Raw genomic sequence first — 13,217 nt, forward strand, 5'->3', positions numbered from 1 at the left:
TTAATAATAATCTATACTAATAATAGAATAGTCTGTCTGTCATCTTTGATTTTGATTCATGCTGAACCATTTTTTATGTTTGGTGAAGAAACTAGACAGGATACTTTTTATCCCGAAAAAAATTACGGTTCCAGTACATTGCATCAAATTGTCGTGAGTAAAGAATGAATAATTGTATAAATGCTCTTTACTATTTACTTTTAAATGCCGTCGCGATTTTCGTTCAAAAATATAATTTTTTGATAAAGTCAAATAAGGTTCTAGGGCATTCCATTTCGATCACAATATATTTTCTGTAAAGAATCCTTAGTTATTTCCTCCCGAGGTGTACCAAAATCATGGTGTAGGTATCTATAGATCTAGATCCATCCGCATGATAACAGCACTATGTTTTTGTGATTTCTTGTGCAGATTTCAGTACTCCAGTGCTAAGATGTGATAATTCTTTCTATTGCTATGGATTGGCCGTAACGGGTAGCAACGCTACCCGTTACGGCCAACTATTATTTTGCCGTTTTAATTAAGTAATTTCAAACGAATGTAAGCAAAGCTCATTTTAGGCGGCTTGTAATGTTACCAATTTAAATTACACGTATTAAGCACACAGTTGAGAATAAAATGGCACAAGCTAGAGATTTTCTTTTGTGTAATCATTTAGACAAAAAATAATTTTAAAGTATGCAAGATTTTAGATTCTACTCAAAGATGGTAAAATTTAATAGGTATATAAAATAATTTAATGGTTACAGCAAGTAAATAAAAATACCTTGTGTGTGGGTTCGTGATGTGGCGGAGGCGGTAGGGGCCTCGGTCTTCTCGATTCACCGTCAGAGCTGCCTTCACTCGAGTCGCTGGCGACTGTAAACCATATATTAATATTAAACCTGTAATAATTAATATATGCCTGTATTTGAATTTGAAAAATTATTGTCTTTTTATTGAACTGGACAATTTTATGAAATATAGTTTTCGGTCTTATTAAATAAATGAAGAATAAGACAGTCACCAGTATTTCATGGCTTTTTAAAGTATAAGACAAAGCAACATGGATTAGTTACTTCTGTCCTATTATTTGTTTATTAACGGCCGTTCCCAATATTTGATCTATCTCTGGTTTGGCCCTACTAGAGATAGGAATAGCTCACATTAGATATTAGAGACATATATTTTATATCAATTGTGAGCTATTCCTATCTCTAGTAGGGCAAAACCAGAGATAGATCAAATATTGGGAATGGCCGTAAAAGGTCAAACTTAATTTACGTATTGTCTAAAACGACAGAACATCTCATGCGATCTGTCCACGTTGGCCTATGATGGACCTGCACAAACGATTACGAAAGTGTATAGGAGCATAATATAATATACTGACGATGATGATTAATTACCTTTATCTTCGACCGTCCTTGCCCTATAACCAGTTGGTAGCTCGGGCGGGCCGACGAACATGCCAAGTTTGGGTACGCGTGGACTCTGCACCGCCACTAAATTTCCTAGAGACCTAGAAAACAAATCAATAGTATGAGTGATAGCAATCTTAGAAGGACAACTAAAATATAGTCCTTTTCGGCAAGACATAACATACCTACCCCATTTTTCACCACGTTTATAATTCCACTATCTCGCTACAAATGAGTTTAAAGATATATTATTTATCGACACTCGATACCGACTACGTAAATTTTTAGTATGGCAAATTTTACAGCGCCTCTAGCGGTCACTTGCGGGACTAAAATCGCCATACCGATTATTTACGTAGTCGGTATCGAGTATCGATAAATACTATAGCTATAAACTCATGGTAGGTACGCAGAATGGCTGCAGTAGTTTTAGTGAAACATTTGACACACAATTGGCATTAATATTTTATATATTGTCAAATATTTAAAGGTTTAATTTCCGATTATTCAAATACTACTACTAATTCAAATCGAGTCAGTAGTTACATTCTGTCTTTTACACTTTACCCAGTAGTAATCATGACAACTTGAGATTCGTTTTTACCGTTTCTTATAATGTCTCGGCGCGTGATGATGCCTGCGTCGTACGTGCGCCCGCGCGCCTCCCGACGCCTCACTCGAACCCGAACTGTCAGTTTCTGAGAATGCTGTTAACACAATAATTACGAAGTTGGGTTATAGCTTTAGTTCAAAAATAAAAGGGTGGTTACATGTAGATATAATTATATCTTCGAATAATTGAGAACCTATAATACAATACAATCCAAATTTACACATTGACACCTGTTTTATATATTCAAAGACGAAACACTATTAAAATTATACAAAAAAACGTTACACGTCGAGTTATGCAAGTGTAATTTACAATCAGTCTGCTAATTATAAGTAGGTATGTATTAATGCCACTTTACACTACTTACTCCTAAGGACGTTAAACGTACGTATTATCGTATATAACAACTTTACAGACTCCACGTTGGCCTGTGATGGATCAATACAAGTATGATGACGTATTTTGGTTAAACTCACAAGGCTGATGCAACGGCGTCTTGTCGTGGTGTCGCCGATGTCTCCGGAGCCGCGTCATCGACGGCGCCTCCATGTATTCGTTACCTTCTTTTATCTGAAATTAAAGTCAATAATAATAAGTGACATAGACAACAAATCAAGATAGAACTTGTAAGAGAGATAGTTTTGAAGCACACACGGAAAACACTCAAATTATCTCTATACCAAAATTTATTAAAATCGGTTACGCACAGCCTTGTGAAAAGTTAAATTAAGAGCAATACAATAATTATTATTTCCGCGTACAACTGAAAGAGACAAGTAGCGAGAAAAAGCCATACTATTACTATAGACCTGTCGTGAAATACGTAGAAACTCGTACGCTTATCCCAGTCATATTACGTTTTAGTGGTCCGCCCCGGCTCCGCCCGTTGTACACATACATAGCCTATAGCACTTAGGGTCATCTAAGCTTTACAATATACATTGGTGAAAGAATTTTTCAAATCGGACCAGTAGTTCCTGAGATTAGCGCGTTCAAACATACAAAGTACAAACAAACTCTTCATCTTTATAATATTATATAGCATAGATAAAAATCTACAATACCTGTGCATACTGTGCGTCCAATTCCGTCTCAGAGCTGACGCCTGATGGATGTTGATGCTGCCCGGACCCACCCCAGCCAGGACGCGATGACTAAAAAGTTAATTAAAATAGCAATATATTGTATACGTTGTGGTCTGGCCCACTTACTAATATTTTTACTAAGGAAACGTCTTTCATCTTAGTCTAAGGCTGCGTTTCCACCAGAGATTTGTTACGAGGAATGTGTTTTTGAGAACCAATAGAATCGCTTCATTAACGTGAGCTCGCCATGACTATGACATCGCTTGACCGCGGCGATGCTATTGGATCTTAATAAAAACACATTTCTCGGAACACATCTCTGGTGGAAATGCATCCTTATACAATGGAAAAGTCACTCCAGAGATAGACAAAACATTGCTTATTCATTGTGAACGTTAAATTAGTAGGAGGGGTACAATGTTTCTTTCTTGTCTGATATGTGAGATCGTTTGACCGACAAAACGCTGTAAGTACTTAATTTCTGTACAACACATTGTCATCTTTATATTAAAAAGTTTGTTTACATTTTACTTTAAGAAAAAGAGCAGCATTTACCTTTCTCTCTCTAGGCGGCGGAGGACCAATCGTAATGTGCTGTAGGGCGTCACTGACCATTGTGTAGTTGTTCATATCTAGTTTACCAGGTTGCTGAAAAATGAATACTACTGTTAATATTCATTTCATCAAACAAATAACATAGTTTAAAATTCAGTTTGTTATATTTTTTTAGCAATATTCCGCGAAATAAACTTCCACCTTCAAGTAAATGAGTGAGTGTACGCATAGCTATGCATGCGTACAGCACCCCCCTCCTCCCACACTGCCTATGCGTACACTCGCACGCAAGAACCTGCAAACACCACCACCACACAAGCAATAATGTTGGCAAATCCGTCAACTTTATCCGTTACTTATTAGTTTGGTACTTAACATGCTTGTAGTGTTTTGCATAATGTAGAAATCGATGAAATTGTAAGAATTATGAATATTTTATACCGTTGTTGCACGTGTCATTACATAAATTTTTTAACCAATTTAATTTTATAGAGAAAGCATGGGATGGGGAGTCAAGTCTTTCAACCTGCATGGTGGTGAGGGCACTTGCGCGGATTTGCCAACATTATTGCTTATGTGGTGGTGGTGTTTGCAGGTTCTTGCGTGCGAGTGTACGCATAGGCAGTGTGGGAGGAGGGAGGTACTGTACGCATGCCTATGCGTACACTCACTCATTTACTTAAAGATGGAAGTTTTTTTCACGGAATATTGCTAAAAAATAAGAAACTAAATTTAAGCTATGGATTTCCGCAAAGTAACGCCTGATTCCATTAACTAAATAACATAGTGTTACTTAATCGGGGGCTGAGAAACGGGTGTGTTTCCACGCTCGACTATCTTGAAATATCCTGCACGCATATCTATGAAATATCCCGCATGGAAAAGACGCATTAATTATTTAGCTTTCGCGCCAGCTATTTAATAGTTCTGTCCGCACTATACTTTTATTACCACTGCTTTACAACTTGTAGACCAGTCAAACTCCATTCATTTCGAGGTACAGTATTCCCCATTACAATATTATAAAAGTAAAACCCATACCTTTAACGTCTGCGAATGTCTTAACCTCTGCGGCGGCGGCTGCGGGCGCGCGCGGCCCGTTGTGAACGCGCGATGTCCGTACCCCGCTGGCTGCCATAGACCGCCGCCATCTATAAACAGTTATTACAATATTATATAAATAAACACACATTATGTTAGGCCTCAAAAACACGAGCCGCATTTTTTATTATTATTAAATTTGCCCACTAGGTAAAGCGAAAATGCAGCCGGCTTTGCCACAACAATGTGTAATCTAATGTTAAAACTATGTAAATAAATTATAGGTAGGTACGTATATTTAATATTAAACCTATTGGAATCATGATAATGTCATACATATTATATGATATTTCTAATATACGAAACACAAAACTAAACACACAACAAGAATTAAATTTTAAGAAGATTATATTAATTAAAATAAATTGTGCTTCCTTTATTAAAAAAGAAAATAGACTCAAATAAAAATTATAATTATATTCGACGCTGGTAAATAAAAATACAAAAATGTTGTTTTAAAATCGTTTAAACAAAACATCTTATCATGCCATCTAACATCAAAAGATTAAAAAGTAAAACATATTTTAAACGAAATCATCTAAAGTAAACGGTACATGCATGCATTCCACAAACTACAGACAACATTGAACCCTCCCGGTAACGTAATAAGATCGACATTGGATTGTCATGCAATCACCTGACTCGTGTGTGCTGAGCGAATCCTCGGAACAGTTGAGATCCGCTGCGTTGTAAGAATTCGTCATTTAATTTAATGTTAAAATATGTATGTAGGTATGTAGTTCAGTAGGTAGGTAGATAATCAATAGTAGGTGTTCTATTTCATAAAAAGTGAAGTAAAAATTACAGAGTAAACCAATAATTTTGCTACACCTTTTAATGCGACGCCATTGTGGGCAGGGCGGCGTTAGGGCGTAACGCGAAAGACCGCAAACTTTAACGTTCACAGATGCGCATTTTTTTACGTGGCTGTTGAATAAGTGTTATCTAACATACTTCTTTACTACTTATTCAATTCACATTCGTAGAATAGACGCCTCTTCATCAGATTTCCTATTGAAGTTACATGAGAAAGAGATAGATATACCGACGTAGCGAAGTTAGAAAGAGACAGAGCTACTCACGCGACAAGTCCGCGTGCATCCGATGGTCTGGCGGCGCGGGCTCGGGCGGTGTGCTAGGAGGCGGGTACACGCTGAAGCCTGCGGTCACAAATAAATAAATAGATAACGCCAGGACACTTTTGATGTTTGCATACATTTCCAACCGAAAAAAGCGATTCACAGGTCTTAAGAAGCGCTTACACGGGCAATAATTACGGCAATCATTGCTCGGTGACACGAATGGACTATGGAGTAATTAGTGGAGCAATATGGAGCAATTTATTTTATATCGCTCAATGTCTTTTCGCCGCAAATTGCTTGATGTAGTCGTGACGTCAAAGTTGACGAGAATTGACTGGAGTTGAGCAATTTTAGTTGCCCGTATAAGCGCACCACAATATCTCACACGTCAAACAGCAATGTGGTATTGCTTCTTGCACTTTTGTTTTTTTTTTCGATCAAAAATATTAGTATAGAGTGAATAATGCCAGTAATTTGTATAGAGATAAAAGTTTTAGGAAGAGATTGTAGAATGTCGGAAAGAATTAGAGTACTTTGTAAATTCTCTGATGTTTTATTTCTTGAGTACGTCTTTTTTGTTTCTTGAGTGCACTTGAGGTTTTTGATGAGTAAGTTACCAACAGAACAGGCAAAACAATACCTTTGAGGAACCCTCTGTTTTTGGAATTGTTGAGTGTGTCACTGTACTCGGAGTCAATGTCGGCGCGCGAGTCCGGGCCGATGAGTAGATCCAGTGAGTTCGTGAGCTTGTGGTCCATTCTGAAACGAAAATAAAAACATGTGAGTTGGAAAATAAAAGTGTTTGTTATGTGCGTGAGTGCCTAATGTAAATATTACATATTCATTTTTGTATACTGTACTGACTGTGGCTGACTGACCCGCGCAATATCCCACCTTCGACGATTTTTGTAATAATTATCTGAGGTTGTTTTTTGAAGCGCAGAGTGTGTATGATTTATTATTTTTAAGCGTGACAGTGTGACATAAAAATGAATAGTTCCTTTTTCTGTTTAGGACGATGGTGTTTAGTATGTGTTTGTCTCATTCCTCACAAACGAGTCAATTTTGTGACCTAGGCATTGACCAGTGACCGCACGGTAATGTTTCCGAATCCCTGTCGAACGGGAATCGTGAATCACCCTGCAGACATCAATGCTTGGTATGGTATACTACGTACCTGTGTTGTCAGGGGCGGGGCGCGTGCGGCGGTCGAGCGGCGGCGACGTCCGCCAGGTTGGGCCGCGTTATAAGCCACGCCCAACATCTTTCATTTGGAAGCCGAATCATCGTAACGACCATCAAATCGTACGCCGTGACCGTAGTATACCTGTGTTGTCGGGGGCGGGGCGCGTGCGGCGGTCGGCCGGCGGCGACGTCGGGCAGGTTAGGCCGCGCGGGCTGCTCCATGCGGAACGCGCGTTCAATCTCGCCCTTCCTCTCCCACACCTCCTTGAAGAACGGCGTGTAGAAGGCCGCTGGAATAATGAACAAATATAGAATCGATGCGATAACGCCCCCTTGTGGGCGCTAAAGATCTTAAGCAGAGGTTCCCAAACTTATTTTGTCTACCGCCCACTTTAAGAACAAATTATATTTTAGCGCCCCCATAGTTTCAATTTAAAATGCATCCTGATGAAATAAATCACCCCGCAAGCCTAGAGGCTTGCGGGGTGATTTATTTCATCAGGATTCTTTTCATCAGGATATTTTTTCTGGATCCCAGATCTTCAGCGCCCACAAGGGAGCGTTATCCCCCACTTTGGGAAAGGCTGATCTAAAGGGTGTGACCCGGAAAAAAATGAGGGCGTTGTGTAAATGCTTAGGGGGTGATTTGTAAAATCATCATCATCATCTGGATGCATTTTAAATTGAAACATTGGGGGGCGCTAAAACATAATTTGTTCTCAAAGTGGGCTCAGTAAACAAAATGAGTTTGGGAACCCCTGTTGTAGAATGAATGAAAAATTGTAGAACAAACATGTATGTATAATCGTGGTGTCCATTGGCAGCAGCAACAGCATAGATCATCAATTAATCCATTACTACTTGCCTGTTGCATTCGCGCACAAATATATAGCTCTTGCGTTGCTTTTAAAAGATGTAAGTAATATAAGTCTTAATAAGATATCTACAGTACTGACACTTATTCTCCGCACTCGACGTGTACGTAGTGAAGTGCGCGCCGAGTCTGTCGGCAGTAGCGTTGCCGTCCGTGATGAGGGCGTGGCCGAGGTCGGTGCCGAAGAACGCGGTCGCCGCGGACCCGCCCCCGTCCGTCACCGCCACCATTTGGATCGGCAGATTCGGTATGTTCATCGAGAAAGCGCTGTAAATGGATTTTTTTTTATTTAAGTTGATACATGAAAAACAAAAGGCACACTTGAAATAAGAGGCTTTACGCTGTGAGAACTCCAACACTATATCGACGATTAATGTATTTAATAATGTGAAGGATTTTTCAACGTTCAAAGTTCAAACTTACTTTAGCGTCGCTAAACTAGCTTTTCTCTTCGCAGAGTATATCAGTATGAAGCCGTGGATCAATTCCTCTCTGAACTGGCTAGCGCCGTGGAAGCTCGATATTATAACCTGAAACAAACACAAGTTCATCAACACTACGCGTGAAAGCCACGTCGCGTCTTGTTTCGTTGAACTAAGGCTTAGAGTAAGAACCGGTGGAGCTCAAATGTCTACCATAAAACTTAATATTATTATGTCTTCTCTTCACCCTTTTTTTAAATTCTTTATTAAAGGAGTTTTATTTCCGGGGGAGGATGGAACCCTCCCCGGATTAGCCAGTCCCGGCGCCGGGGGAAACGCTTCAATTTGCCGAAACGTTCAATTACTTTGGCGAAAATCTGGTCACTTATGAGGGACACCAGACGGTGGTGGTTGTCATGTGTTTTTCAGATCCGGGACACCATTCGTTATGCGGCTGATTACACATCGCAGGTTGTTTAAGTGGGTAGGTCGTGGTCCGTCCCACATACCCACGGGGTACTTCAGTGGGGTGCTTTAGTATCATTCCCCAACCCGGTCCACGCAAAAAGCGTTTTCCCTGCGTAATCAAAAAAAGCATACATGATATTATCATACAAACTGCTCCATTCGTTTTACAACTCACCTCCACCTTCCTCTTGGAGTCACCGAGGAATGTCTCTATCAGTATGGAGCGGTCGCCGGTGAGGAAGCAGGCGCGGTGCTGCAGCAGCGGGCCGAGCGCGCGCTCTGCTGAGTACGGGTCGTCGCAAAACATGCACACCATTATACTGGAAATATAAATATAATGAATAGACTTTGTTACTCATGAACCTATTTTGTGTTTTAGTGAATCATTATTGTGCCATGTTAAATACATCAAATGAAATCATCATATTTTGATGTATGTATTTAACAGGGCATGGCCGAATTTAATTTAACAAAATTTCACTGTCTGGCCTTTTGGGACAGACAAAACTATCTCGAAAAGGCAAGCCAATGAAAGTCGAGACAATATATTTTTCCTATATATTATCTGTCCTTTACTCACCGTATATCAGCGTCGAAGCACACAATCAAGTCTCTATACAGGTGCGCGTAGCTCGCCTTCTCTCTATTCGCCCTTATCAGTTCCTGCACCGCGTCAGAGGTCAGCGCTTCTGTGCCCAACTCGTTGACGGACGCCTCCATGTAGGAACAGTGAAGACTGAAATAAAAAATTGTTAGTCTTACTTAGTCACAAGTAAACTCTTCGTCAAGATACTAAGTTTCTGCAGTGTTTTGGCAGGAGGAAGAGTTTTAGATCAAAAACGCTAGTGAATAAATAAACATTATTAAAAAAACCTCAAATACCGGGCATAAGTCTTAGTGATTTGACGAATAATTTAAACAATACCACCCTTAAAAACCTGCAATTTATTAACGTCAGATATGTTGACGGCTTACAGTTTTTATTGAATTTAAAAAAGTTAAATCTTGCTCTACATACTTGTCAGCTAGATTCTGTCCTTCCTCTTGTAGTCTTGATAACTCCTTCTTATCCATACCCTCGTCTTGAACAAACATCACAACCAATGGAAGACCCTGAAATTAACAAACACCGTTAAAACTTCCTATTGTTATGTACGGTAAACTAGTAAATGAACAAATTTTTAAGGAGAATCAATTGTGTCTCCTTGTCTATTTTTCTCACTACTAGAAGTTATGCAGAACCTTGTTCGCGCAGAAATTCATTTATTGGAACGATTCCAATCTCCCCAACAAAAACTATTGTCCTTTTACGGGAGCCAAATATATATCCACACAAAGTATGAGCGTGGAGGAACAGACAGACAGATTAATATTGATATAAATTTACTTGAAATGGAAGTTTATCCTCTTGCTCTAGACTCGACAAAAGCGTCTTTTCCGCACATCCTCGGATATACTCGAACGATTCTTGATCTTGATATACACAGAAGTATCCTGAAATTGAAAATGAAATAAGCATTTCGTATAAAATAAAACAAAATATCAAGTAATTTAATAGGTCTTTAAAATCTTATAAATTAAACCAGACCTTATGCAGCAGACCTTATACTAGCAATATACAATTTACAATTAAAATTAACTTTGAGGACGCAAAGTGGCGTGCGTACGAGCGTGAGTACGTACGTACGGACGTGCGTATGTTCAGACCAATCACGAACGCGCCACGCGCGTCATCTCTATCGCACTGCACGCTAGTACTAACCGTTGGGCGCGAAGTCTCGGGGCGGGTCGGCGGCGAAGTCGTCAGTACGCAGCCGCTGCTCCACCCGCCACGCCGTCCCGCCCACCATTACGCGCCGCTCGCTGTCGCATCCCGCTATCAGCCGTTTTCCAAACTCCCCAGCTATTTCTTCTACCTGTGTATGTGAAAAAAAGCATATGATTAGTTCCCGCTATTTCTTTAAATCGGGTTTTTAAACGTGAATCTATTGTATTGTATAATAATATGTATTCCATATAAATTCCGGTCGTGGAACACCGCAAAATATATTAAGTTTCCGTTTAAAGTCCATTCGGCAAATCAAACCAATAGCGCAAAGTCGGTGTAAAAAGTACATCACCTTTATATCATCATAATCGGTTGCTCTACAAAGACTGCATATGATGAGAAGTCTTGAACAGACTTGATCATAATCTTATAACTTACACCAAGTATGATGACGTTGATCTGATTGGAGTCTGAGGTTAGCGCCCAAGGCGCCGCCGGCGGACCCGCGTGACACTGCGACTCGCCTGATGACGTCAGCGACCTGAAACAAAATTATAAGGATAAAGACACTTTGGTATATTTCCTTTTAATATCGGACACTAATATTTCGAGTGAGATTTGTAGAATATAGTTATCTATAACGAAGACGTAGACTTATTTTTCGAAGTTCCAATTAACTTTATCACTTTGCAATGAAATTTCGATCAAATTGCCTCTCTAGTCTCCACTCACCCCACTCTGGTGTTCAGTATGACGGGCAGCACGGCGTCGAGGCAGTTGGCGGCGGCGGGGCAGTGCTCGCGCATGGGGCAGTGCACGAACCCCAGGTGCTGGAACAGCATCAGCTTGCGGTCCTGCTCCATGCGGTCCAGCATCTTGTACCTGGTGAGAGGAGACAAAGGCGTGAGACGAGGTATAAGGCTTCAGTCTCGAAGTCAGCGGGCAGCTGGGCGGGAGCGGCGCGTTCCAATGTATAGATTTATATGGATAAGCCCTCTAGTAAGCCGCGCGTCGCTCGCCGCGCCGCTGCTTTCGAAGCCTGTCCATATAAATCTATACATTGGAATGAGCCGCTCCCGCCCCGCTGCCCGCTGACTTCGAGACTGATGCCTAAAAGTTATTGACACAAAAATGATGTTCTGTGCTACATCTCATGGTTTTTACTATAATTTAAAAAGAACGCTAACAATAATTTTATTCTATAAATTCGTAGTTTGAAACGTAATATTTTTATTATTATACACTTAACTACATGTTTCTGTTGTACTGTATAACCACTTTTCGTATGAGAAGTGAAGGCTGTTTAGTTGTAGGCAGCAGCAAAACTATTTTTGATAACGTTAACGCTAACACTCCAATCAAAAATGAATGCGTAGTATTTGAAAATAAGTAACACGGTGAATTTACTTTACCCTTAGAACCACTTTAGAACAACTTACCTCAAATCATCTTGTAGCACGTCCGTTATTTCCTTGATGTCCTCCTGCGTTATCGTCCCCGTGGGTGAAATTCGTTTGAAGTGATAGAACAAGTCGGCGTGTTCTAGCAACAATTCCTAAAAAAAAAGGAAAAAATAATAATTTATACCATTCAATAAAAAACCTCCTTACTCGTTTTAACTACATAAACTTTACCCCCCTTACTAATAAACGCTGTATAAGCTTTGAATAGTTATAAAGTGTTTTGTCTTCTTCAATCCAATTAAAAATGTCACTTGTGTGACAGGAACAAAACACTGTATAACTATTCAAAGCTTATACAACGTTTATTAGTAAGGGGGTAAGTCGATAATATATCCAGTCTATTTTAACAAATCAATTGACATCTCTTTGATCTAAATTGGATCAGGAGTTTAGGCCCTAAAGGACGGAATGTTTAGGCAATAAAAGATGGGATGCTTAGGAGCTAGCAGTGGAACTAACATACGTACAGATAAACAGTTTTAGGCCAAGGCCAAAAAAGGTTTGTCATCTTTCCTTTTTGCTTCGCCATATTGGTGAAAAAATAATAATTAAAAAAAAATCTGGCAGCGGTGGGATTCGAACCCACGCCTCCGAAGAGACTGGTGCCTTAAACCAGCGCCTTAGACCGCTCGGCCACGCTACCACTGATCTCACTGATCCAATTTACGCATCTATTTATAAATAGATCTCTGTGATACAATATTATGTTCTATTTTAAGCGCCTAATAAGATGTAGACGTATGTTTATTTATATATAAGAACTAGCGACCCGTCCCATGCGTCGCACGGGTATATAGCCACTGAAAAAAATATTAAAATCGATAGAATAGTGGTCTACTTCTTATCTGTGCCAAATAACATAAAAATTGCTCCAGTAGTTCGCGAGATAAGCCCTTTCAAATAATTTCCCCCGTTTCTACCACATTCTCCTATTAGTCTTAGCGTGATAAAATATAGCTTAGCCTTCCGCAATAAATGGGCTATCTAACACTGAAAGAATTTTTCAAATCAGACCAGTAGTTCCTGAGATTAGCGCGTTCAAATTAGCCCTTTCAAATAATTTTTCCCGTTTTTTCCACATTTTCCTCTATTTGTCTTAGCGTGATAAAATATAGCCTGCCTTCCTCGATAAATGGGCTATCTAACACTGAAGGAATCATCAAAATTCGTTACGTAGTTTTAAAGATTAAAGGGAACAAAG

The 13,217-nt window shown here is 39.7% G+C and overlaps 1 protein-coding gene and 1 non-coding gene across 5 annotated transcripts in view; both read right to left on the reverse strand.

Moving 5' to 3' along the window:
* Window positions 1-13,217, reverse strand: part of LOC121736867 (rho GTPase-activating protein 190) — a 51,981-nt gene that overhangs the window by 8,640 nt on the left and 30,124 nt on the right. For 3 of the 4 annotated variants that reach the window (XM_042128331.1, XM_042128332.1, XM_042128333.1), the window contains exons 13-33: window positions 11,993-12,108; window positions 11,286-11,435; window positions 10,992-11,094; window positions 10,548-10,701; window positions 10,173-10,279; window positions 9,804-9,898; window positions 9,366-9,521; window positions 8,961-9,105; window positions 8,319-8,425; window positions 7,978-8,162; window positions 7,164-7,311; window positions 6,477-6,595; window positions 5,837-5,914; window positions 5,392-5,436; window positions 4,695-4,804; window positions 3,654-3,746; window positions 3,078-3,167; window positions 2,490-2,583; window positions 2,005-2,107; window positions 1,389-1,501; window positions 767-858 (exon numbers count right to left, since the gene is read on the reverse strand). In XM_042128331.1, the coding sequence (XP_041984265.1) occupies window positions 767-858; window positions 1,389-1,501; window positions 2,005-2,107; window positions 2,490-2,583; window positions 3,078-3,167; window positions 3,654-3,746; window positions 4,695-4,804; window positions 5,392-5,436; window positions 5,837-5,914; window positions 6,477-6,595; window positions 7,164-7,311; window positions 7,978-8,162; window positions 8,319-8,425; window positions 8,961-9,105; window positions 9,366-9,521; window positions 9,804-9,898; window positions 10,173-10,279; window positions 10,548-10,701; window positions 10,992-11,094; window positions 11,286-11,435; window positions 11,993-12,108 (2,403 nt within the window). The remainder of the gene's footprint in view (window positions 1-766; window positions 859-1,388; window positions 1,502-2,004; window positions 2,108-2,489; window positions 2,584-3,077; window positions 3,168-3,653; window positions 3,747-4,694; window positions 4,805-5,391; window positions 5,437-5,836; window positions 5,915-6,476; window positions 6,596-7,163; window positions 7,312-7,977; window positions 8,163-8,318; window positions 8,426-8,960; window positions 9,106-9,365; window positions 9,522-9,803; window positions 9,899-10,172; window positions 10,280-10,547; window positions 10,702-10,991; window positions 11,095-11,285; window positions 11,436-11,992; window positions 12,109-13,217) is intronic. The other variant, XM_042128334.1, reaches the window with a different exon arrangement.
* On the reverse strand, window positions 12,578-12,659 carry Trnal-aag. Its single transcript has one exon. It is a non-coding gene; the product is annotated as a tRNA-Leu (tRNA).

This window comes from Aricia agestis, chromosome 19 (genome assembly GCF_905147365.1).
Source record: "Aricia agestis chromosome 19, ilAriAges1.1, whole genome shotgun sequence".
NCBI classification, from domain to species: Eukaryota; Metazoa; Arthropoda; class Insecta; order Lepidoptera; family Lycaenidae; genus Aricia; species Aricia agestis.